General features: G+C 40.3%; 2 protein-coding genes across 3 annotated transcripts in view; both read right to left on the reverse strand.

Annotated features, from left to right (window-relative positions):
- Window positions 1-623: 623 nt before the first annotated feature.
- On the reverse strand, window positions 624-20462 carry rnf122 (ring finger protein 122). 2 transcript variants are annotated; one of them, XM_005741756.1, is made up of 6 exons: window positions 20025-20462; window positions 13514-13670; window positions 3440-3485; window positions 3309-3350; window positions 3111-3190; window positions 624-1365 (listed from the first exon to the last, which is right to left on the reverse strand). In XM_005741756.1, exons 1-6 carry the CDS (start codon window positions 20047-20049, stop codon window positions 1251-1253), a joined length of 465 nt encoding a protein of 154 aa, XP_005741813.1. In that variant the 5' UTR covers window positions 20050-20462; the 3' UTR covers window positions 624-1250. The 2 variants fall into 2 exon arrangements, with proteins under 2 accessions (XP_005741813.1, XP_005741812.1); XM_005741755.1 differs by having other exon boundaries at window positions 3111-3193.
- Window positions 20463-20978: 516 nt separating this feature from the next.
- The window catches only part of LOC102198459 (gamma-glutamyl hydrolase), an 8037-nt gene continuing 3479 nt past the window's right edge, over window positions 20979-25536 (reverse strand). Inside the window, exons 7-11 of the mRNA XM_013913052.1 lie at window positions 24634-24688; window positions 24089-24195; window positions 23613-23706; window positions 23387-23524; window positions 20979-21446 (exon numbers count right to left, since the gene is read on the reverse strand). Of these exons, the coding sequence (XP_013768506.1) occupies window positions 21328-21446; window positions 23387-23524; window positions 23613-23706; window positions 24089-24195; window positions 24634-24688 (513 nt within the window). The 3' untranslated portion in view covers window positions 20979-21327. The remainder of the gene's footprint in view (window positions 21447-23386; window positions 23525-23612; window positions 23707-24088; window positions 24196-24633; window positions 24689-25536) is intronic.

Here is a 25536-nt window from a genome sequence, read left to right on the forward strand (position 1 = left end):
GTGCAAAACCTAAAAATAAAAAACCTTTCAACACATTTCAACAAAACTGTTACCGTGAACGTCAGGATGTGTTCCTTCTATATTAACATGAGAACACAACAGGACAATAAAACATCCCCTTGAACAACAACAACAGAAAACATCTAGAGCCTGTGGTACTGTAAGGGTTGGCACCAGTATGGATTTTAGACGTTATATCAGAAATAACTGGTTTGTAAGAGACTTGATGCAGACGTTTACCACACATGGACGAAAGCTGGAGCTGCATCTCGAAGGCTGTTTTTACAAACGTTCGGCAGTCCTGGACTTTTTTCTATATATAGAGCAGCCAACTGTCTGGAGGATTCACAGCAAACGGCTCTTCTGCACATTAAACCTAGGCACCACGCCTCAGCTCAGCCTTTCAGAACATTTCTAGTAAATTCATCACCTTTTGCGTGCTACACGTGAGCAAGGGCAGCTTCATGTCCCGCTCTTTTTCTACCACTGTTCTGAGTTCATCTGAATAAATGCAATATGAATAACCGTTTCCTTGAATTTTAAGCAGCATGACCTCAATTTAATCATAAAAAAAGTATTTCTTAGTTTTATTAAGCCCTCTTTGCTACAGTGATATTTTTTCTCCTCGGCTGCAGTTTGTTCTTCTTTTCTACTGCATCTTAAAAACTGACCTTGAGCTACTGCTGGGAATGTCAAACACAAACTATAATTTTGTCTCAAAACTTGTCAACTGAAAAAAATTCATGGAGTGCCACGTAATGGAATCATTTTTCCCATTTGAGTTTTAAATAACTCAGCCAATATGGATAATATTTAACCCCAGGTAGCACATGACAGGCAGCATTGATACACACTCAGGGGGGATCGGCATCTTCTTGCGAGCACCGCTGTTCATCAACACTCATTTGTCCACTTCAGTGAGAAAAAACTGCCCTCCGTTCAGTGCTGTTGTTAACCTCAGTCGAACCAACAAGAGAGGATGTGAGGGACGTGGAGAAAAGGCATGTAGAACGGGATCGTGAAAGGAGAGGGCTGGAGTGATGTGTGGGCGGCTGAAGATAATCTCAACCACAAGGTGTTGTGTTGCTATCATGGAGATTGTTGCTAGGCAACAGCATCCTTCAGTTCATTTTTGTGCTTTGCCGTGTTTAAACAGCAAAGCGGTCTCCCTCTTCCTGATGGTCTGTAACTCACACCAGCTAGTTTGGCCAGGCGTCGGCGTCCCAACCAGGCTGGTTGAGGCTGAGAGGTTATACCAGTTCATCCAGCAGAGTTCCTATACTGTGGTGCTGCTCGGGCGGGCCGGCTATGGGTTTGTTGCACATGGGGCAGACGCAGCGCACCTCCAGCCACTTTACCAAACACCTGCATAGAGGAACACAGACAGGACAGGAATGAGGAAAAAGAAAGCTGGACTAACTTCAACAAAATCTTCAATGTTTAACAGCTTGGTCATTTTTTCACAGAGTGGCAAGCTTATGACCCATGCATGAGTATGTGAGAGCCCTTTAGAACTCACTTCCACCAGCAATCAAAATGCGATGCTGTCGCCATTCATGCGTAAGCAGCATTTGCAGAAACTATTTCTAGGCTGGGGGCCGTTAATTCCTGGAGCCTGTGCTGGTCGTCTCACAGTGATGACAAGACTGCAGAAAGTTGGACCGAAAATAGACATATGCACAGTCTCCCCAATGTGTCGGTTTTACAGTTTACGGGATGGACAAGCAGAATGTGCTTTAGCTTTGCTGGTGCTGGTATGAAGGTTCTGTTACCTTTGGATGGAATCAGGTTCCCCACAGTTTTCCCAGTGGTCATGGTAATAGATTTTTAAGTATGCTACATCTTACTGAAGCTCTTCTTACTGAGAAAACAGCTGGACGGGTCACTTGTGCAAGCTGCTCCTAGAGTCATGTTTTAAAACCAAGAAATCTCTTCGGCCATCTGAATTGATCCAACTAAAGCTGTGTGCAATAAATGAAGGATGCTTATATTAAACAAGACCAGAGTTTCAAATAATGGGATCAGAGCATATACAAATAATACCTGTCTGCCAAAAGCTCAGGCTTCAGATGATCCTAAAAATCGGCAGATACATGCAGCTCTGGCTGTGAGCACAGCAGCTCCACGTGTCTGCAGTTCAGACCTTCTGTTTGTGAGCTGGAGCCAATCAGAAAAAGGAAGAATTAAAAGGGGAGGAGCTATGGCTCATTTTAGAGAGGGGAATAAATGAAAGGCTGCACCGAAGCCGATTATTCGGAAACTTGTATGAAGTGTAGAAGTGTTCAAGAATAATAATGATATGGACGTACATATCCTTGAAACCTAGAAAAGTGACATAACTCTGACAAAGCCGTTTTGGTGCCTAAACCTCAACAAACCACTGGAAAAGTTAAAAAAAACAAAAACAAGCAAACAACAACAACAAAAAAAAAAACCCCACGTCCTATATGAGAGGTAAACCCCCACACAGACAAGTTTGTTTGCGCCACCTCTGCAACATCTATCTCCTAATGCAAGTGTCATCTCAGGAATGCTTGACACAAATGTCTTTAGGCAATAGCAGCAACCCACATATGGTTGTTTACTTGCAATATTTGACTCACAGAGCTTTTTCAGTTCTATCTTTCTGTAAGAGAGTCTTAAGAAACCAAAATAATGTCCTGCTGCCTTTGACTGTAGTTAAACCATGAAGTAGAGAATGTTTAGCAATTCATACCAAAACTACTGTAGCCCAAGGCTGCTAGCCCAGAATATCAAATTGCTCCTCTGATAAGGCCTCTTTGCTTTTAAACTCTTCTCACAGAACCCAGTAAAAAAAAAAAAACCTTCTCACATTAAGAAGCATTTCAATTTTAGACAACTGAAAGCACAAGGATATAGCTTTGCCTCCTCTGCAAGGTCTTCAGACTAGCTCTGTCTGATGTGCATGCTGGGATCCTCAGCAGGAACCAAGACATGAATGAATGATGACGAGTACTCCACCAAAAATTTCCATTTAACTTTTGATCAGTGGACTTCACATCAGACGTGACCATTTTCACTTTACCAAGCCCTAGCAGGTGCAAACTGGCAAGCGAGTGTGAAGAAAGACTCCACTGTGCTCTACTCACTTCCTGTGGAAAGCATGTTGGCATGGCAACACTCCCAGCTCGTCTTTCACTTTGAAGTCCTCCAGACACACAGCACACGTCTGCTGCGTGAGTGACAGACGGAAGGAAGCGGGAGAGGACAGTCGTTAGATTAAATTATCCTGCTTCAACAGCTTAAAGCTGAACGCAAACAGGTAGAAATGTAAATTTCATTCTTACCCCATGAAGACTCAACTTTTTTGGATCTCCTTTTAAAACTACCTGTAGGAATAACACAAGATATTTTTTAAAGTAATGCTTTTAAAAAAATTAACAGCCTAAATATCTTAAATTATCAACACCAGTCTTACCTCTCTGTATCCAAACCGCTCACTCTGTGCTTGGTGTCGTAGTTTGCTGTGGATGAGCGGAGAAACACATAAATAAACTTTGGCAATTTGTTCCTTAAAGAATGTTCCTTTAACCACAGTGTGCATGCATTTCTTGGTTTCTGTCTTAAAGTACACCTGTAAGAAAATCTAAATTCTTTTTTAGAGGCAAATTTTTATTTTTAAATAGATTTGCACGATTCATTGATCAAAATAATCTTCGTTTACTTTAAAGTGGACCCTAATTTTCTTCTGATTGGCTCCCCCTCCCAAACAAAAGGTTTAAGAAGCAGTTGGGTGGGCTGCTGTGCTCTCTCTGTGTGACTCTGACATCATGCAGCTCCAAGATGGGATAAACCCCTTAATGTGCTCACTGTAATGATGTATATATGGCAGGAAATAAGGAAACAGATAAAAGCTCCCTCTTCATAAGACTTTTATTAACATCCTTAACTTTTTCAATAAATACCTAGGGTTGCTGGTTTAGCCCTGATGTTACTAAGCAACCACATACCTTGAGGTTAAATTTAGTAGCCTGGGTTCAACTCTGACTTGAGGCTTTGTCTGTTTCCCCACTTTTCTATCTAATCTTCACTGTAAGATCAAATAACAGCAAAAAGCCTCCAAAAATAATCAAGATTATAAATATCTATTTAACCATGAACTAACTGCCAGAAATCCTTAATTTTTTGATAATGGAGTGTTTGTTGTACCTTTTAGACAAAAAAATATAAAAAAATATATATCAGATTTGAATCTGCATGTATGACTTTTAATTTGTATCACATTTGCTACATTAGCCATATTTTTGGAATTTAGTCATTAAAAATGTGACATGCAATTTATATCAGTTTTTGAGGGCCAAAAAAGGTCACGCTGATGATGTAGAAGTCTCAAAAACTCACAAAAACACATGTATCAAATACAATACGCTTGGCTTTAAAGGGCTAGTGAAGTACTGTCTGCACAAATATATGGTATCATATTGACTGCTCATATTTTCTGTATGCAACCAGAATAAATAGACAATGTGCAAATGGTTTTTGAGAAGCATGTCAATGTGGGACAAGGTTGAAAAAGCAAGCTTACTGATGCTTAGACTTATTAGAGACAATTTCATGCTGAAAATAGCTTAATGATCTTCCTGCAATCTCTTCATATTTAACTTATTGTGTAACCTTCTTGTCATAGTCAGTAGCTACAACAGGCGGGCCCTTAATGACACAGTTAGTCACACAGTTATGAGAGCAAGATTGCATAATTGTCCCTTGTGGTTCCACTTAAGAGTTTCAGGCTCAGAAAGACACTGAATGTCCAAAAGGAACTGTAAGGTACTCTCATGTGAATCCAACATTGGGATTTCTTACATGCAGAACCCAAAGTGAATGCTGATTCATTTTAAATTAATTAAACAGTTTTAAAAAGGCAATTAGCCATGAATGGGTGCTTCTTGATGCATTCTTACTGTTTGTGCTCTTCATTTGTTCTGCCTGTAGTTTCCTAATCAGTTTCTGTATCTGTAGCTGTGGTTTATGTATTTTTCAGTCTTACAGGGATTTCAAATTGTAGCTTATGCTAAAAATACTGAGGTGTATGGCATCAGTTCATGCCATATACTCGCATATATTCCCAGTACTAATAAACTTTAATAAAAAATGTATCAACCACTTGATTAAAGTAAATAGAGTAGACCAAAAATAGAATATTTACACATAAAACTCGATTTTTAACTGACGTCTTGTCATCAGGTTGTTGGTCTCAGATTAAAAAATAGTTTGGACAGTGTTTATGGATAATTACACACAGACACATTGTTCACTCACTTCAGTAATCATGCAACTACATTCAAAAATGCTAACACACACTTATGCGCACACACATGCACAAACAAGCTAATGAGTATGTTGCCTCTTTGAAACTCCGCACCACCCCTGAAACCAACAATGGAGAGATCTTTATCACTTGGCGAGCAGTGTCTATTCAAGAGGTTATTTTTGGCCTCTTGTTTTTGAACCAACCGAACATGGACCAAATGTCTGTCGCTGTCCGTAAATTGGGCCTGAAAGTACGTGCAGCGACAACATCTGAGAACAAATTAAATGTTTATCTATGATGATATCCCCCTAAGCAGTGATTCAGCGCTTACAGTAAAGAACTGACAATTTTTTCATTGTTAATGAAATTTGGTTGTAGTGTTTAGAACAGTTACTCCTAACATTTTTCCACGTGAACAATGTGAGGATACACGTTTTTCTTGTTGAGGTTTCCCATGCTCGAATAATGATGTGAAGTGGATGAAAGGGGCGCCATGACAGAGATTTCTGTGTTTCCCTCTAACCATTGTGCAGCAACATCTGCAAGACTTAAAATTCCTCTCGACAAACGTCAAAGCCTCTCATGCCATGTCCTGCTTTATTGTGTGCTCAAATATGAGACCCGTTACAGTGTTACAAAACACGGTTAAATGCTCGCATTGCTACACCTTTGAAATATATGTTTGAAATACTTTTTACAGTAAATTCCAAGCCGATTACTTAGTTAATAAATTGATCTGCTAATCTGCTACAGTTGCATTAAAATAATCGCATCAGAAACATTTTCATAAACTTTAACTGACAAAAATTAAAAAGTTACTTTGCTTAGTCTTTAATACTGAATATCATTCAGATTTTAAGGATACAGCAGTGGTGAAAAAGGCATGAATGCCATGATAATTTTGGACTTTTGATCATTTCAATTTCAAATTTTAATTTATTTCGGATTTTCTCCAATCAATCAAAAGTATATATTCAGGCTCAAATATATACATACACCCCCACTAATTTTTGATTAAATGTTACATTTAATTAAATTGCTAGTCATGAACAAGCTTCTGACATAATTCTGGCTAAATATTTGAACACTTTTTTAAATGAGTTTGTATAAATTGGCTAGTTTCCTTGGCATTCCACTTTGTTCCATGTTGTTCCATGACAGTTACCTTCTGTCACTATTCCCTGATATGATTTAAACAGAGCAATAAATTGATTAGCCAGAAACAACTTAATCAATAATTCCAACCCTACTACACAGAGACTTTTACGTAAATAAAAAAAAAAAGATACTATCCATACCAATCAGGTGGAATTCCTCATTAAAGGGAGTTGGACACAAATCTTTCATTCAAAAAACCCCAGCTAAAAATACCAAAAATACTCATGAGAGTCTTAAAAGGTCGAGTGAGCACAGGCCGTCTTCTGTGACATAAAGTCCTTTGTCAGTATAACCTGGGGAAAATGAAGAGCCCCTCTTATGTGCAGAACGTCAGCGAACATAAAACTCAAACTAACACAGCTGAAAAGACCACCACCATAAGCAACCGAGTAGTACAAGGATCAGTACTTCTACATCAATCTGAGCAGAGTTAAAACTGTAAAGGTCCCGACCAAGCAAGTATTACCAACCAAGAGTCATCTTCGACATGGACTCAAAGATGAAGTATACCTGGAGTGCAACAATGACAGAAAACAGTTACAGGCCCAAACAAAAATGAGAAGCTGCCAAATCTGTGAGCTCCACCATGACTCCAAGACTGCACTAAGCCAAGAGTCCATACAGCATGCCCTAAACATAAATACCATGCCTTTGGCTTCCTAAGGCAAACAGTCTCTTTTCCCTCCCCCTTCTTAACGAATGGTGTTCCAACCAAAGTTCACCCATTTTGGCTTCGCACGCTCCTCCAACTACAGTCTTGTAATACCCGAAAGTTGGCACCAAGACTGGTGCATACACTGTGGTAATCTGTCGTCGCCATGCTCGATGGGGCACAAACATGGACGCCATACAAAAGGTATATTTAAAAAAACAAAGCACTGCTAACATCTTGTGCCTTAAAAAGATGATCTCTTGGGAAGATCAGATCCCCCGGGCTGAGATCCTTTCCAAGACTAATCTGCATGGAAGCAACAGTGGCCAAAAACCGCGTTTGCTAGACAAGCCATGGTAACTGCATGACTGACCTACATCTACCCTTCCAAGCCCAGAAAACAAGCTGCTGATAGGAAAAAGAGGTGCTATAGAGAGAGAGACAGAAAGAGAGAGAGCAGATTCCTCAAAAAGGAAAGGAGAATTTAATAATTGCCAGTCAACATTCAAACTGGGAAACGTGTGCACAGCAGGCATATCTACTTGCTATCGTAGTAGGCATATAAATAAATGTACATTACATTATTAGCATGGCTTTTTATCAGTAAAGTGAAGCCAGAGAGGTTGAGGTCAGCACTCTCGACTAACGAAGCAGTAGTATCGTGTAACTTTCTGCATGCGTATCAGAAGAAAAAAAAAAGTTTAACTCTTATTTTTGGGGCAAAGTCAGAAACCATTTGAAGAGGTTTTCATTTCCATGTATTCCATAAGTAACCTTTTTTATATCCTGGAGACCTTTGAAATAAAGGTTATGGATCTCTCCCCATTCATTCAATAGAGGTTAAAAAATAACTACCCCGAGGCTGCCAACAACTTGCTTGACTACACCTAAAGTCTACTGCACAGGAAGTACCAACTATTTTGAACATCTGGCACTCAACAGATCAACCTGGACAGACTGAGACGACTGAAAGACGTGATAAACCTGGATTACCCCAGTATCTGGGCTCTTTTGCACCACATGTGAGCAAGCACAGCCGTGGTGCTGAACCCCGCCATCCCCCGGTGCAAGCGTCATCATCTGACACCAAGGACAGCTAGAAAAACCGCTGACTGCATCTCTGTTTTCACAGTAGATGACCTCCAGCATGCCCTTCTTGCTGCTGTAGCATTTCTGATATAATCATCCTTTTATTTTTGCTAAACTCAATCTGTCTTCAGAGTGTATGCAAGCGAGATGACGTCAGTTTAATGATGACAGACGAGGTTTAAGAAGCTCAGTTTGAGACTAAACTGTTGTTAGATGCACAGTATGGATGTAAAAGGCTGGCGTAGACGAGTAACCATTTATATTTCCATGTTTTCAAATTAACTGTCTGTTGCTGTTCTTGTTGTTTTTCTGGGGTTTTCTCCAAGATCTCTCCCAGCAAATTAAAGTTTATTTTAGAAAGCCATTCACTTAACAGCTTAATATCTCTCCTCAGTCATTCTATTGTCTGGACAAAAACACATTACCACCTCCCTCTTGATCCTCGTGGATCTTAAAATATCTCTCTGACTAGCTGCTGTGCTGCTGAGTACAAACCCTGTACTGCACTGTAAGACCAGATGGGGACGTAATTAAAGTTGTGATATTTTTGGCGTGCCCTTGGTGTGGAACACTTGTGTCTTTTCGGCCTTGTACTTTACAGGTACAGCTGCGAAGATCTCGACTCTGTGCAAGAAGTGGCGTGTATTTGCTAAAGAAAGCTAAATCTTAGCAAACTTTAACCACCACATCTTAAAAATTAGAACAGTTTTAATAGTGGTGGGCGGGCATAGATATTTAGGTCTCAATCTAATGTTACAGCTGTACATCACAAACACGATGACACACAGGATTAAGAAAAGAGCCTGTCTGAAAGAGATAATAGGAGACCTGCCCCCTAACACAGAGCGCCTTTCATCACTCAGTATTCATGTTATGAATCACCCGGTCTATAAATGAATTCACAATCACACTCCCACCCAAGAGTACCTTCAGCATGTTAATGGAGCCAAAGGAAGTGAGTCGCTGGTTACGATCCTTCAGAAAGGGCTTTAAGAGAAACAGGAAGGATCTGAGCTTTTTCAGACAGAGTTGATGCTCAATTTAGTGGTGAAGCCAGGTCACAGAAAACATTTTCAATCAAAGAAGCGTGTCTTCAGCATGTGAACATGAGTCAGTCCAAACTGAAACAAATATTTACCACTTACAATTTATCATTATAGCTGCTGATCTTAATGGTTGAGGCTCAAAGTTATTCCAGATCTTGAATACAAAAAGTGAAAGATTAATCTCGCCACAAAGTCCATTTAGAGCTAGGGTTCGCTTTAGGGAGCAAGCACATCAGCGAGAGACGCAGAGGAAAAATGCACGCCTCAAACGCTTTCCATTAGTGTTTGTAATGAATCTGTTCAGAGGATGGTGGTTTATGAATGATCATTTTCATGCTGCTTTATGATTGTTTTTTATTTTTTGTTTTTTCTTACCCATTAGTGCATAGTTGTTGTTGTTTTTAACATCGGCTATACTTGTCATTGTTAGGACAGCTTGTAATAATGGCCTTCCTTCTTGTTCTGTGGTGCCGCAGTATTACAGTGTGTGTGTGTGTGTGTGTGTGTGTGTGTGCGCGCCTATCATTAGTGTTATTATTTTCATAATTATCACTATTGCTACTGATTTTGATATCACTTCCATTTTTGGTGCAAACACTAAGTTTAAAAGAATTACTCAATGATAATTCTTCTTTTTTTAAAAGAATTTTTTTTATATGTATGCGTACATTTTAGGTCACTTTGTTAGGTACACCTGTTCAACTGCCCCTGAGCACAAATATTGAATCCTTCAACCACATGCATTTAGCCATGTGGATATGGTCAAGACAACCTGCTGAAGCTCAAACAGAGCATCAAAATTGACTTCAGTGACTTTGAACATGGTTTTGGTTGTTAGTGCCGGTTGGTCCGGGCTGATTATTTCAGAAAATGTTGATCTATGCCCACTTTCTGGCTGCTTCCAGTAGGATAATACGCAACAAAGTTCAAGTCATCTCAAACGCGTTTCTTTAAAATGATGGTGACTTCAAATAAAGCACAGAGCATCTTTAGGATGTGTTGAAACAGGAGATTCACATCATGGATGTGCAGCTGACAAATGTGAAGCGACTGTGTGACGCTGTCATGTTAATATAGACCAAAATCTCTGAGAAATGTTTCCAGCAACTAGTTCAATACGTTCCACAAAGAATTAAGGCATTCCTGATGGCAAAAGGGTGTATCTTATACGTTTATAAAGGGGTGGTGAGTGTATATCTTTTTAAAAGAAGAAAGAATTAAGATGAAAAAAAGGCATCAAACACAATCTGCTTCCTTTTGAACATAACCAAAAGAACAGGACTTCTTTGTTACTATTTTCAGGCAGCAGAGGAGGAAATGAGATGCACGCTTGTAGATACAATCTGACATAAATACGCCCTTATTCCCAACTTTCTGGAATATGTTGCCAGCATCAAACTCAAATGAGCACATATTTAAAGAAACATTTTCGTCATTTAATAGCTTCTCCTGTGGTGTAGGAGTTTACATATTTTCCTGACAAGCAGAAGATCCACAGTTTGATTCTGGAAGGATGCAGTAACACTATTGGGGTTGTGTTAAAAGGAGGATCTGGTGTATATAAAAAAGAAAATCTACCAAGTCAAACATGCGGAGGTATCTGCTGTGGTGACCTCCTTGTGTAAAAGGGAGATGCTGAAAGCAGCTTTTAAATGCAATGATTTTTTTTAGTTATTTCATTGGGTTTTTTTGGCCTCTTTTAAAAACATTGTCGTAGTTTGGACATAAGAGTGGATGCAAACTCCTTAAAATACTCAAAGAACACTGAGTATATTTCAGAGCCTGTACTTTTTCACTTGTGGTTCAGCTTTTACCAGAGAATTTTATAAAACAACAATCTTTTCTTCCACTTAAGTGACAAATGTGTGTACTTTTGCCACCTCTGCTGAATTGCCTTTTGGGATAACAATATTTTGTCTTAAGGAAATTAACTTTAGGTTTAGATTAATTTAGGTGTGTAGTGATGAAATTTATTTCACTAGATTTCCATTATATTTAATTATAAGAATTAAAACGACTGAGGAACAGAGGCGGGATGTTATCTGCACAAATGCGAATCAAGATTCTCGCTGACGTCCGTCTTTACTGAACAGCACATTCGTCCTGCCTGTCTTCCAGACAGAAAATGTCTTAAACTCTCTGGCATTATGATAACACTAAAATTTGAACATTTCAAATTCATTTAAATGTCCAACAATAGCACACCACATTATGAGACATCAAGCAATTTTCCAAAAACAGATGCTTAGTCATCCAGAGAGAGCTCAAGATGAAACACAATCCCTACAGCAGGTGCTGACGTTTCCTTTTTGTTCACTGTGGACCTTCATGTATGATGGCTTTATGTTTTCCAACTGTGCACTATTTATGCCGTGTTTATTCTGAACACAGTTTCTCCTTTCCTCACTGCTGTCTTCACACATTGTGACGGGAGGCTTCCTGTTGCCTCACATCCCGTCCTCCCATCCTCAACTCATCAGGGAGTTCACAGTCAACAGCAGGATAGGTCACCCTGTTCCTCTTTTTTTAACCTCAGTCCCTCCTACAGTGTGTTTCTTGCCTCCACACACATACAATGTCTCTACAGTGGACATATTTAGGGATTACGACGTTGGTCTCGGTGGCGTAGTTTGGTTTAGGCTGGAATTCAATGCCTACAATCACACATGCTTAACTTTTCCTGATGATTTATCATGAGAACCTTTTATGTGTTTTTTTGTTTTCCAACTAAAATAAATGTATACAAATAATTTAGAGGCATTTATATTTCCCATTGCATTATTTCCTATTGCTTAATAGGGTCAATATTATCCCTCTGGCATGTTTATAAGTGTATAACTGAATTAGTAGAACTTACAGTTTGTCTGAGCAGAGCTGAATATGAAGTCTTTGTTTGTGGGGGGTAATTTATGTTACTCGAATTGAGAGTTGGCTGTATTCATTGTTTGGCTGTATTTCAGGAGGGAAAGCAGATCATGTACTAATCGGAAGGTTGGCGGTTCAATTTCTGGCTGCCCTGGTCTGCATGCATGTCCTTGGGCAAGATACTGAAGCCCAAATTGCGCTCCAATTCATCGGAGTGTGAATGTGTGCAATAGAAAGCACTTAGTTAGGAGAAAGTGCTTGTATAAATGGGTGATTAAGCAATTTATGAGAACAAGTCCATTTACTATGAATCTGATTAAACTATGAAGCATTTTCTGAAAATGTGAGCTAAATTCTTGTAGTCAGGTATATTTTACATCAGCGGTCCCCAACCTGATGCTGCACTTCATTTGATCCAGTTGAGCATGTTCCTACAAAAAACAGAACTCGTCTGGTCCTAAGCAAGGTAGAATTACTCATGCATTACTCGCAGTACAGAGCAGTGATTTTTAAGAATTTTCTTTTTGCACTTAAAAACATCACGGCGCCACGTTCATCAACACAGCCTTTGCATATGACTTCTTTAGCCAGACACAAATACACAACAAGTTTTAGAGGTTTACCAATGTTTGCATGGGCAACTTATGCCTGATTCAGACTCCTTTTCAAACCCTACATAACCTGACATGCACCTCTAGAGAAATATAATAAAATGGTAAATGGCCTGTATTTATATAGCGCTTTACTAGTCCCTAAGAACCCCAAAGCGCTTTACATATCCAGTCATCCACACATTCACACACACATTCACACACTGGTGATGGCAAGCTACATTGTAGCCACAGCCACCCTGGGGCGCACTGACAGAGGCGAGGCTGCCGGACACTGGCGCCACCGGGCCCTCTGGCCACCAACGGGTGAAGTGTCTTGCCCAAGGACACAACGACCAAGACTGTCCAAGCCGGGGCTCGAACCGGCAACCTTCCGATTACAAGGCGAACTCCCAACTCTTGAGCCACGATCGCCCCAGGTATGAATCAGGAGTGGGTCATTATGGTCACAACAGCCATTCAGTGAATTCTTGGTGAGACACTGCCACACTCTGACAAATGAGGGCTGCCTGGCTCATAGCTGGTGTCACCACCTCCGTTCAATAACTCAGTAATTCACAATTTTATCCTTACTCCTCTTATTTAATTCTAATCAAGGGAAAGCAGATGTCTAACTGGGCAATCCTCACCAAAACAGTTCTGAAAGATAAATAGCACCACATGCAAGAGGAGTTATATATCATTTATATAATGTTGTTTTGCTGTGAACTGTTAACACATCTAGAATCTGAAACAAGGAGAAAACAATTCTTACAAACTCTGCCCTAATTTGAAGTGGATTAAGACTTTGGTCTTGCTGTACGATTCTGTTGCCTCTCACCTAATGAAATAACAGCAGAAGATGAGGCTCAGGATGAAGACAAAGATGCCTGTCCCGAAGATCACCATGTAGATGTTGAGAGGTAGATCCTGGAAGGTGATGGGCGGCATGGTGCACGACTTGTTGGAGTAAACGAGTCCGAGACCACAGAAGCACCCTAAAACAACAACAAAAGCAAATTTACAGGAAGGATATAGCATGAAACAGCTAAACACTGAAAGCCTGACACTAACACTAACAATAACACCCACACACACACACGAATATACCGCAAAACAAAAACTGAATGCAACCTGTAACCTCATCTCTTTTCTGAGGCTCAGACCTGCATTGTGAACCTCAACCAGAATCCACATCCCGAGCCTTTAAACGCAACAGGCAGGTGGGTTAGACTGCCACTGTGCACATGTGATGGTTTTAATGTACTTTCATATATATATGTAACAAATGTTTTGTCTGTTAACAAGCAGTTTTCAGACTCTGAGACTCACACACCAAGAATCAGTGAATCTGTAACCTTTCCTGTTCTTGACAATAGTGTCCATATAATCTGCTGATACTTGTGCAAATATAGCACAAATGCAGCACTGAACATTTTTTGAAGAATACTGCAGCATGAACCAATCAGAAGAGATGGTAACCTATGCAACGTGCCATGCTTTATTTATCCTTCCTACTTTGATGCTGCACCCCGCACACAGTTTTCAGTATTTGATCAGGGGTGTTTATTATTTTTATACCAAAGCCACTGTAGTCTCCTTGGTTGAAATGTTTGAAATAGCTGTAAGTAACTGGTTAATTTAACTGTTTATTTGCTCATCTGCATCTACCCTAAAGGATTAAACAGTTGGTTAATCGCCAACAGCACCACCCAGCGTAATTGCATATCATATAATTCAAAATCCCCAAACAAATGAGGACTCATTAGCAATTGTGAAGCCTGGTAGTGTGACTCCAGGGCATAGCTGCAGAGGAAGATGTGGTGAAATCTCCACAAATGGAGCGCTATGTAACCAGATCTCTGCTTGACAAGCTGTTTTCAATAATAACATGCAACGGAGCACATAGCTGTGTTCTGTAAAAAAGAAAAAAAAAGACAGAAAATTCTGAGCTGACTCTTAAAGCAGCAGGAAACAGTGACTTATGCTCAAAAACAGGACATTAAGTTCAAAATGAGCAATTTGTGTAAATAAACTACCGATAAGCGACTGATAATACCCCCCAGTATTTGAATTAGGTGCTATCCAGTTTTGCTATCCCAATAACTAAATCAGTCTAAAGTCTGACCTTTATATACATTAATAAAATAATAAACAGGAAATAACCTTAAATCCACACAAGCATGAACTGACAAGCTGTTTTTAAGTTAGATAAACAGAGACGCAGAGAGCACACTATGTGTTTTGTGCATCTGAGTGAGTAATGAGAAGTCAGCATGTGAGAAGGAGCTTTGTGAGATCAGGGTCATGCTAACCCAGGGAGTGATAGTGAAGTGGAGCTCACGCAGTACTCGTCGCACTCAGGCTTCTCATGTCCAGATTAGAGCAGCAACAAGGCAGAAAGCTGAGAGAGTCTGCAGGTTTTCATTTTCATCAGACACCAAGCAGCTGATTTCACTGATTAGCATATTCACCCAGAGACAAGGCGCTAATCAGTGAACTTAGCCCGTGTGCTCTTTCACAGAGACACTTTTGGCCTTCCAGGGCACACGCATGGAAACAAATTTAATGTAAAAACAAACTGCAACAAACTTAGCCTGAAACAAATTTAACACCCACTCCGTCTGCTCTGCTCTGTCTGTGGGTGTTCGTGTGTTATTTGTCTGTGCTTACTAATCCTGTGCAGGACTGACAAGCCCTCCATCATCATAGGAAAGACCGATTTTCAGCACCATATTTTAATTTAATTTTAACTTCTAGACTCTATGAGAGGAGCTATGTATGCCTCAGAGGACCAAATGATTGATATTTACCTTTAAGAGGCTTCTTAAGTGGTGTTGTGACCCAACTGCAGGTCCCAAGGGAAATGTGTACTCCCAGACTGGTTGGTGAGTGGTTGCAGCAAGCGTTTGCAGACAAGTTGATACAAACCAAGAGAAACTGCAGATATCTGCAAGTGACAAAAGCTGTCACAAGGACATTTTCGACAGCCAATTAGGTACTACATGTTTTTCCATAACTGGGGCTTTTTTAACTTGACCAAACTGTGTCATGTGGTTAGCAGTGTGACTGTAAAATTTCAGTACTGGTCCTTGGTACAGCCCCTTCCACCTTCCTATTATTTTCTGCCTGTAACAAACAAAATATTTAATCCATAGAAGAGCTGGGCTTCTGTACCAACAGATGATATTAGCTCTCATTTACATCACATAGAGCCAGGATTTAAATAAATAAATAAATAAAAAACACCCAAAAACTGAGCATTAGAGCACCTGAAACCTGAGATTTTGGCTCACAAGGAGCACAACCTTTGAGAGGCTGAGCATTTTTAATTTAAGCATCCACCATTATAAAAATATGTTTATTTAACAGAAATTCAAGAAAAGCCGAATGGGTCAACTTACTGAAGAGATGGATGAACAGAATAGATGAAGATCTTTACCAGTTTCATTTTCGTGGGTATTATTTTCTTCCAGCACCACTTTTTAATCAATGAGGATATTTCCAGTTACTCCCGCAGCCAAAGTAATAGACTGACATTTCTATCTGACGCCTCTCCCGCCTCACAGTGGAAACAGCAGTATCAGGGGATCAATACTATCCGCCTCTTGGTTCCACTCGTGCTGAACAAGCAGAGCGTGTCTATTAATCAAGGATCGTTGATGGCTGCAAAATCAAGTTCCACCACTTCACTCAGCCAGAAGCAATCAATGGTAGATACACTAAGGTTTGAGCCAGATTTTTAACCAAAAAGCCACAAATGCCTGAAAAGAGTCTAAACGGGACAAAACCAGCCAGCCTTATGATTATTCATGTGACTGACTGGCGAGAACTTGCATCAGGGTTGTAAACTGTAGCACAGCTGACAGAATTTGACAAAGATTTTGAGAGATTTAAAAATGTAAGAGGTGAAATAAAATCCACAATATTTTTAATAATGCTCCTTCCTTTTCAAAAAATATCTTTCACATACAACACTTTTTTCATCAAATGTGCCCATGCAACACATGTGCAATTAACTAATAAGGGCCTATTAAGCTCTATTTGAAACCATTGTACTAAATACCCAACAATAAGTATCCCTCTCATCGTGTAATGAAATGTGCTATACAGCTACTGTCATTGTCATCCCCAGCTACCAGTTATTAAAGGTAGGCCTTCACTACAGAGCTTGATTTTTGTGAGGTCTGTGCGATCACAGCTAACATCATTCTACGAGAAACAACTGACATAAAAGGTCAAAGTTACTTTGGTTTAGCAACAGCTGATAGAACAGCAGGTTTGTCCAATCACCTACCAAATATTTTTCCCATATTCTTGCCGGTGATAGCCTTTTATGTGCTATGTCTCCTTACAAAGACACGCAAAGTAATTATACTGATTGCTCACTGGCTTTCACACTTTGTCACAATTTAGTTTGCTTGTCTTTTTCACACTCTCTACTTCCTGTATGACTAGAAAAGGGGTAGAGATGGTGATAGACAGCTCCACTAGTCCTCTGACAAGTATTTATGACAAGTGACTACTTGCAAATGCTTTTGTGCACAAATTGTCCTCTTTGGTCATCTATACAATTCATAATTATAAACAGATTAAAAAAGGGGTGTAACTTTCGGGTCTGAAAAGTGAAACCAACACTGAAGTGTCTTTCTTATGGTAACCAGGGTTTCACAAAGAAAAACAGGGCTCTGACTGGACTAAACACTTTCCTCTTGAGTTTAAGGCCTCGGTCACTCATTTCAGATCATGTTGAATAAATCATTAAGTCCTTTTTTTTTGTACATTTTGGTTGTTCTACAAGTCAGTGTGTTCCCTTTTCCATCATATTGTTGCCCAGAATAAAACACACTGGAGAAATCCAAATATTCAAACAGTCCTGCTGAAAGCATGCATTACTAATATTTTCTGTTCCACAATTTCAACTCACTATTGTCACACCTCTATTTAGATCTGACACAGAGAAATTTCTACTACATAAAATGTCAGATAACTATGTTTCTCACATTTTGAAATGAAGACACACCCTTTATTTTTAATTGCAGATGTTTACTCTCTCATAATTAAGTTTTATTTTTTTTACACTGCAATTAGGTGGATGGATCAGACTGATGCTGCATTCCCTGAATATAACCGAAGACACAGAAAGATGCAAGGCGATCGAATTTACTTCATCCTCTTTACACATGTCAAACAATCTGCCTCACAAAGATCATCAGCATACAAAGAGACACACACAGTGAGAGAGAATGGTGTAAATGTCAGCTCCTGTATTCATGTCACTGCCCTGCTGATGACACAAATCACCTGAGCAGACTCACAATCCAAATCTAGGGCATTTGCATTCAAACCTTTGTGCGTGCGCACCATGTCACATCCCGTCGCATTTCCCTCCTCCACCTTTGTATGCGGGGAGAGCAGCTATATTAAGTGATTTTTTGATTTGGTTGAAGTCTTGCATGACCAGTGACCTATATATCAACAATCTTATGAGGCGTGCCGTTGCCATGGAGTAGTAGATGCAGAAAGCGGCTGAAGGTTAGCTAATGAAAGTTCTCATTTCAGGACAAAGAGAATCCGAGAGATTCTCGAGTTATTCTTCAAAAGGCAGGAAATTCCCTCTGAGATTTGATCGAGCTGTAAAATACCTCGACTATTGCAGTTTCCCTGACAGCTCCTATGAGATGCCTGCTGGGGTTTTGTCCTATATATGTTGTGTTCAAACAAAACTGCTTTCTGCTGCTGTTGCTGCTGCTGCCTTTGCTAAAGACTGAGCTTCCCATCAAATATTCAGCAGTTCACATAGGGGGGAATCACTCAGGCCTGCCTGCATGGCTGCTGCTGTTTTCAAGACGAAAGTAGGTTGGGGCACAAATCTCCCCATCACATGCATGAAAGCACGACATGTGTCACATATAAACAGTAGAATGAATAGGCACGATCACAGAAACACTGACACACACACAGAGTTGTGGCTGCCTGTTACTGCTTCATTTTTCCAGCAGAATGTTACTCTTTGATACTGTGTGTGTGTGTGTGTGTGTGTGTGTGTGTGTGTGTGTGTGTGTGTGTGTGTGTGTGTGTGTGTGTATTATTTCCAATATGAATGGCAGGCGAGTTGCTGCACAAAGGGAGTAATTGTTCTTGTCTGAACACCAACAGTCCACTGAGGAGGCTGCTGTAGTTGTGCATTCAAACAGGCAAAGTCAGAGGAAAAAGACCCCAATCCATCATCTTCACCCAGTCTCACCATGACAAAGAAACACTGAAAGACAATTTCACTGGAATGAAGGGTTTTATTTTTGTTTAAGTGTGACTGCTTTTGTTCACACTTTTGGCCTGTTGGAAGATAATCAGCTGAAGCTGTGAAGAGTGTAAGTGAGAGACTGTAGATAGGGTCAGAGCAAACAAGATTACCTAGAGAGGCAAAACATTATACAAAGAGCACAATGACCGGTCTTGGGTAACTCTCTGGAGTGAGTTTAGGCCAAAATAAAGGTTTTTATTGATCAGGTAGACTCTTAACCTACAAATCAATACAAAAACTGACCAAATTTCTGATTGCCTAATCGCCCTTTTTGGTGGATAGTGTATTAATTTAGGTAGATTACAACGTTTATAACATGTTGTAATCTATAGGGCTGCAGTTTATAACTTTCTTTATTGGTCATTTTCTTTGATTGTTGCGTCTATAAAATATCAGACAGTCGTGGCAAAAGCCTTACAGCCAAAAAATAATGCATCCAAGCTTCAAATTAATAATTCTAATCTTCACGTTTGAGAAGCTAGAACTGGGTGATGTGCACATTGCAGCTTCAAAAAAAGATTTTTTATTAATACTGCAGCTCTAACAGTCCTTCTCTATTTTTCTAGTATTCACTCAGCACTTCTAACTTTTGCTGTTAATACTTTTCTTTTCCGTGGACTTTGACTTATTGGACAGGACGAAGTATAGAGCTGCTTGTGGACAAGAAATCACTTATCACTAATACCACTACTATGAAGCTGTCTGCTTACATTAGTCTATTTAACGAAACTAGATTTCGTGCGTTTAACATTTAGTCCGTTTATAGGGTGTTTATATGTCATCGCTGTGGCATTATTAGAGACACTTTTAAGAACAAATGAAGCGACGAGCACACAGCTTAGGACAACTCATTTTGTGTCTCTTTGTTAAGATCCTGCACATTGTTGTTGCACTCGCTGGGGACGTCTAAATTTAGAAAGCACTGGCCTGAGTCAGTCTTGTTCTAAAATCTCTGTTTTAATCCTACTAAAATAATAGGACGTATTGTTCATTATTGTCACAGACTAGCAAAACAAAACAAAAAACAACAACAAAAATGACTCCTCACCGTTACACCACTGAAACGGGTGCATCAATGCACCAGATGGAGTCCTTGCCGTCGGGATCCGATTCGTGTTTACCAACAAACCGCAGGCCTCCTCGCAGATGGATGACCGCAATGAAGCGCACAAGTAGAGCCGGTGACTGCCCGCCAGCTGTGTCAAAGGTGAGCGAGACAATAGCAGCCCTGAAGAGGTCGTGAAAGACGAATAAAAAGGTGGATAAAGGGCGTTTAATCTTTTTGTATCGGAAGTTGCAGCTGGGTTATGTCACATTGTCCACGTTGGCTCGTCTCAAAAAGCAGAAATGCTGATGTGAGTGTTTCCCCAGCTTCTCCTCGCTGTCGCTGTTTTGACTCTGTTATTATTAAAAGACGGCATGACACTGACCCAGCGGCAGCATCTGTGTGAGAAGAGAAACTAGAGCACAGGCTCGATTACCCTGCTCCCGCCCCCTCTCCGGCAGACTGACGTCCGGGGAGACCAATGGCGAGGCCGGTTGATCCGCGCTGTGATGTGACGGGCTGGTGTGTTTCCTGTAGCTCATTAACGTCTGCAGCTTACTGATGCATGTATGTTTTACAGCAAGGGGTCTGGTTCACTGTAGCTCATGAGCCAATCACCAGTGTGGCATAATAACCTGTATATTAAAGCACACACACACTCACACACCTCTAAATGTCACGTCTTAATAGATTCACAGTGCCCCCCAAAGGTACTGGAACAGCAAGGCTAATTAATTTGTTTTTCTGTGTGCTGAAGATGTTTGAGAGCCTTTGTTTCCAGTTTTTTGCATTACACACATCATAAATGTGTTACCCCCTATGCTGAAGAGCAAAGTAGGTAACACATTTATGATTCCCATGTTGGTCATAAGAAATTGATCGCTTAATTATTAAGTAGAACTGGAAGATATTTTTCACTTGGCCTTAAAATAAAAATTAAAAAAAACGCCACACACATTAAAAAATTGTTTATTAAATGACAACCAAGTACAAAAGACGTGGACCTAGTTCTCCTAAAATCTATCCTGATGTTCTACTTCAAACACAGTCACACTTCACTATGATAAACGAGCACATTAATGTGTTATTTTTGCCATTAAAGTAATAGTTCTGGGTCGGTAATGCCATAACTGCCAGCAAAAATACTTCCTTAGTGAAATACAAATATACTCTGAATCAGCACAAAGGTTTAAACAGCACTTTTGATTATCTGGGATTAAAACCAGCAGACTTTACGAGCGTACTACAGACACTAGAGCATATAAACATTTACATGTGCAGAGATCCATTCAGCTGCAGGAGTAGCTCAGAAGAAGTAGGCCTGCTCATATGCTGTGATGTTTGCGACATAGACAGGTGAGTAGCTGTAAATCAGTGAGGATTCCTCTTCTGCAGGACTGTCAAAGTGATGGAAACTTCTCCTTGCTAAACAAAGCAGAGCAGACATACTAAAACTAAGTATACGTTTACTTCTTTAATAGCAATTAATCAAACTCACTTGATAAAATAATCGACAGCAAGTAACGATTTTATAGACCCCTTCTATACAAGCAGAAATTTTGACAGTTTGCAAGTTTGGAGCGTTTAGGTGTGTGCCATAGTTTTCCCAGAAGAGGACATCCCAGCAAATTCACTTCAAGTGCAATACTCAGAAATTTAAAGAAACAAAACAAACAAGAGATCTTGTACTCGGGCCTTAGTAACCATGTTAAAATGCTACAATGCCAGTATACTGATGGATACAAATATAGCTTGTTTGGAAGGGCTGCCAAGACAAAGCGACATTTTTCCTAAAAAGAACACGGCAGCACAGTTTAGGTTTGCAAAGATGCATCTGAACAAACTGCAAGATTTCTGGAACAAAGTGCTCTTTTTCCAGCCACAGGACCTACATGCCTTGCAGTCACCAAGTTAACCATGAACTCCAAATACTAGTGATGCTCCATCACTGCATCTCACTGGGTGTTAGCTCGCTCTGCGGTAAGTAGTATCACTTCCCGTTCTTGTTACAGCGCACAGTGGGGCCTGTGTAGCCTTTCTACTTAGCCAATTTAATCGAAAGCGTCTAAATTCATAGTGTACTCTTCACGTGCTTTATCCAAAATTGTTGGGACAACGATCCCAAGCATAGCAGCAAACCTGCAACAGAATGGCTAAAAACAAGAAAAAAGGAAAGAATCAAGGTGTAGCAATGGCCCAAATTCCAGACCTCAACCTTAGTGAAATCCTGTCACGGGAACCTAAAGGAGCCGTGCATAAACAATTGTCTGCAATCTTTAATGAACTGAAGCACTGCTGTAAAGAACAGAAGGCCCAAATTCCTCCACAGTGACGTGACAGACCGATAAAGTCACACAAAAGGATTACTTAAGCTATTGCCACTAAAAGTGGTTCTGCAAGCTACTAGTTTACACAGCACTGCATGGAGTCCTGTGAAGTTGTTGTTTTTTCACATCTGCAAGTGAAACTGATCAAAACAGGGCGATAAATATACCCACAGTTCTGAAAGCAGTTCATGAGAAGATAAGCACCCTGTTTTATATAAGGTTTGCATCAGTGATGCTGATTAGTTAAGTTGGTTTCACCAGGAAATAGCGGTCACCACAAAGAAAGCAAAAAATAAAAATAAAAATAAAAGATTTAAAAAAAACAAACAAACCACACAACAACAACACACACAGGAAACTGACAGCTATTGGCCACATTAGACAGTCTTCATTGTCTTCAGCACTCAGTTTCACTTCACTACAAAGAAGTTTTTTTATTACCACTTATTTTTTTCTGTGTGTTTTTGGTTATGCCAGTGAAATTACTATGGCATCAATAATTTCATAAATTATTATTTTCAGCATTAGGCACAGGGCTCTCTAGAGCACAGCAAGCTTTCTTGCTACGGTCAGTTTCTGATTGTTTGGTCAGAGACATTCATACTAGTGGCCTACTGGAAGAGATTTTGTAGGACTCCAGCTCATCCTGTTCCTCGTTTCAAAAAGGAGCAGATACCAGTCCTGGTGATGTGTTAGGACCTTCTATAGCTCCTTCCAACTCCTTTTGGTCATTGTACAAGCTGCTGTGTTATCCTGGAGGTGTTGGACTACCTGTGAAACCTATGTAGGGTCCATGTATCACCTTATGCTACCAGTAGTGACATTGACCCTAGCTGAATGCAAAACTAGCTAAATGCATCTGTTGATTTCATGTAACACCAATGCAACTGAAAACTGATTAACAACTCCCTCTGCTTCTTATTCGACTAGATTAATATCCCAGTTTAATTGGGTTGATACTATACTCTGATTAAAAAGTGTTCCTTTAATTTTGTTGAGCAGTGTATGTTTTTTGATAATGCATGCTTGTCATGTTACCTTCATTGACAAAAAATTCAGCTAGCAGCGACGATAACTGCACAGCGTGACGGGAGTGAGGGAAGTTCAGCTTTCTGTACCACTGAAAACGATTCACCTCCGGGTGCCACTGAACTCCGTAGAAAGGATATCTTTTACCTGCCATGACAAAACAATATATCTCTTGGTACAGTGCTGTTTCATGGAAATCCTTCAGCTTCCCAAATAAAAAAATAAACCTTGTAACCTTCGAAAGTTGACACAAAGTGAGCTCCGTTCTTAGCTATGTTTGTTGACAAGATGGTGAAGAAACTCTGTAGCATCTCATTTTCCTGGAAGTCCTGTGAGAACATTCGTCATATTAGCAGTTATCATTTAAGTGTCTCTATTTGTTATTATTTTAACTCTCCTTCTTGTATGCAATACTCAGAACTGTTTGGATTTATTAGAAGAATTCGCTTTTGGGCTTCATTTCTACTAATGCTTTGTTTAATGTCCGCTCAAATGACGACAACTCTTTTCATGGCAGACAAATTCATTCTGAATGCAGATTAAAAGATATATCTGTAAAGTATATCTGTTACACCCCTGCTGAAACGAACGCTCCTAACTGTGATCATTGGCTGGGATTTTATTTCTCCAAACAATAACTATTCAAAACCTAACAGAGGAAGTAAAACTTTCTGTTTGGCGACACTGGTCAGAAGAAGGCTCATGCTGTACCTTTATTGTAATTCCATAGTTGTGAAAATTGCCAGTCAGAGGTTCCTGGGTCAAAGCATTGATGAGCTCATCTGGGAAAGTATTGAACATCCGGCTGGACTGCACTTCTGCAGGCAACACAAAAGGGTATTTGATTAAGTCCACTTATAAAATTGAACACATTTAACACAAAAGAAGAAAAAACATCTGAATAGATATATCAGTTTAGGATAAGACAATCTAGGCAATTTAACTGTTCAGATGTCTTCAGAAGTCATCATAGCTGATATATCTAACCTCACACTCTGAAAAAAAAGGCAAAAATAGACTTTTGGGGGGAATAAATTTGAATTTTTTTTGATGCATCTCAGTTTGATTATTTTATTTGTTCTCTAACTGACAAAGCTTTTGAGAACAATTTAATAATTTAACAATTTAATGCTTCAAGAGATCCATCATCATCATCCCTGTGTCCAAGAACAACAAGCCCTCATGCCTAAATAACTACTGGCCAGTTGCACTGATTCCTCCTCCATCCCAAACACCACAGATCCACTCCAGTTCACCTAATGACTCATCAGATCCACGGAGGACGCCATCGCCCATGTTCTGCACACCATCCTTAGCCACGTGGACAAAAAACAGGGTAACTATGTGAGACTGCTGTTTGCTGATTACAGTTCAGCATTTAACACAATAGTGCCCAGCAGACTGTTCACAAAGCTGAGGGATCTATCTAGGACACAACAGCCATCTGTGTGCATGGGTGTTGGACTTCCTCACTGGCAGAACTCAGGTGGTGAGGGCGTCTCCGACAGCAGCACCATCAACACAGGAGCGCCACAGGGCTGTGTCCTCTCGCCACTGCTCTACTCCCTCTACACTTCAGACTGTGTGGCCACTCTTGGCTCCAATACAATTATGAAGTTTGCTGACGACACAGTGGTGTTGGGTGCCATCTCCAATAACGATGAGGCGGCCTACATGGATGAAGTGAAGAATCTGGCATCGTGGTGCCGGGACAACCAAGTGGAGCTGAACGTCTGCAAGACCAAGGAGCTGGTGGTGGACTTCGGAAGGAGTAAGCACAGAGACTACAAGCCCATTACCATCAACGGCGCTCCAGTGGAGACGATATAGTCCTTCAAGTACCTCAGTGTCCACATCTCCTCAGATCTGACATGATCTGCCCACATTCAGGTCCAGTCCTAAAAGGCTAGGCAGCGCCTGCACCACCTACGACAACTGAGGAAGTTCAGGGTCTCTCCAGGGATCCTCAGGACTTTCTATGCAGGTGCTGTGGAGAGCATCTTCACACAGAACATCACATACTGGTATGGGAACAGCTGTGTCAAAGACAAAAAAGCTCTTCAGAGAGCGTACAGCAGAACGCTGCTGCAGGACTGCTCTCCCCTCCCTTCAGGACATCTATATCAGGAGATGCTGCTCTAGAGCAGCTCAGATACTGA

The sequence above is a fragment of the Pundamilia nyererei genome, unplaced genomic scaffold (genome assembly GCF_000239375.1).
Source record: "Pundamilia nyererei isolate P.nyererei 1_Seehausen unplaced genomic scaffold, PunNye1.0 scaffold00113, whole genome shotgun sequence".
NCBI classification, from domain to species: Eukaryota; Metazoa; Chordata; class Actinopteri; order Cichliformes; family Cichlidae; genus Pundamilia; species Pundamilia nyererei.

Bases quoted from the DNA above. Each gene is read 5' to 3' on its own strand.
- rnf122 (XM_005741755.1), bottom strand. From the start codon at position 20,049: ATGCACCCGTTTCAGTGGTGTAACG. The intron at 3,486-13,513 runs GTGAGAGGCAAC...GCTCATCCACAG, and splicing joins TTCTGCTGTTATTTCATTAG to CAAACTACGACACCAAGCAC. The intron at 3,351-3,439 runs GTAAGACTGGTG...TTATTCCTACAG, and splicing joins AGCGGTTTGGATACAGAGAG to GTAGTTTTAAAAGGAGATCC.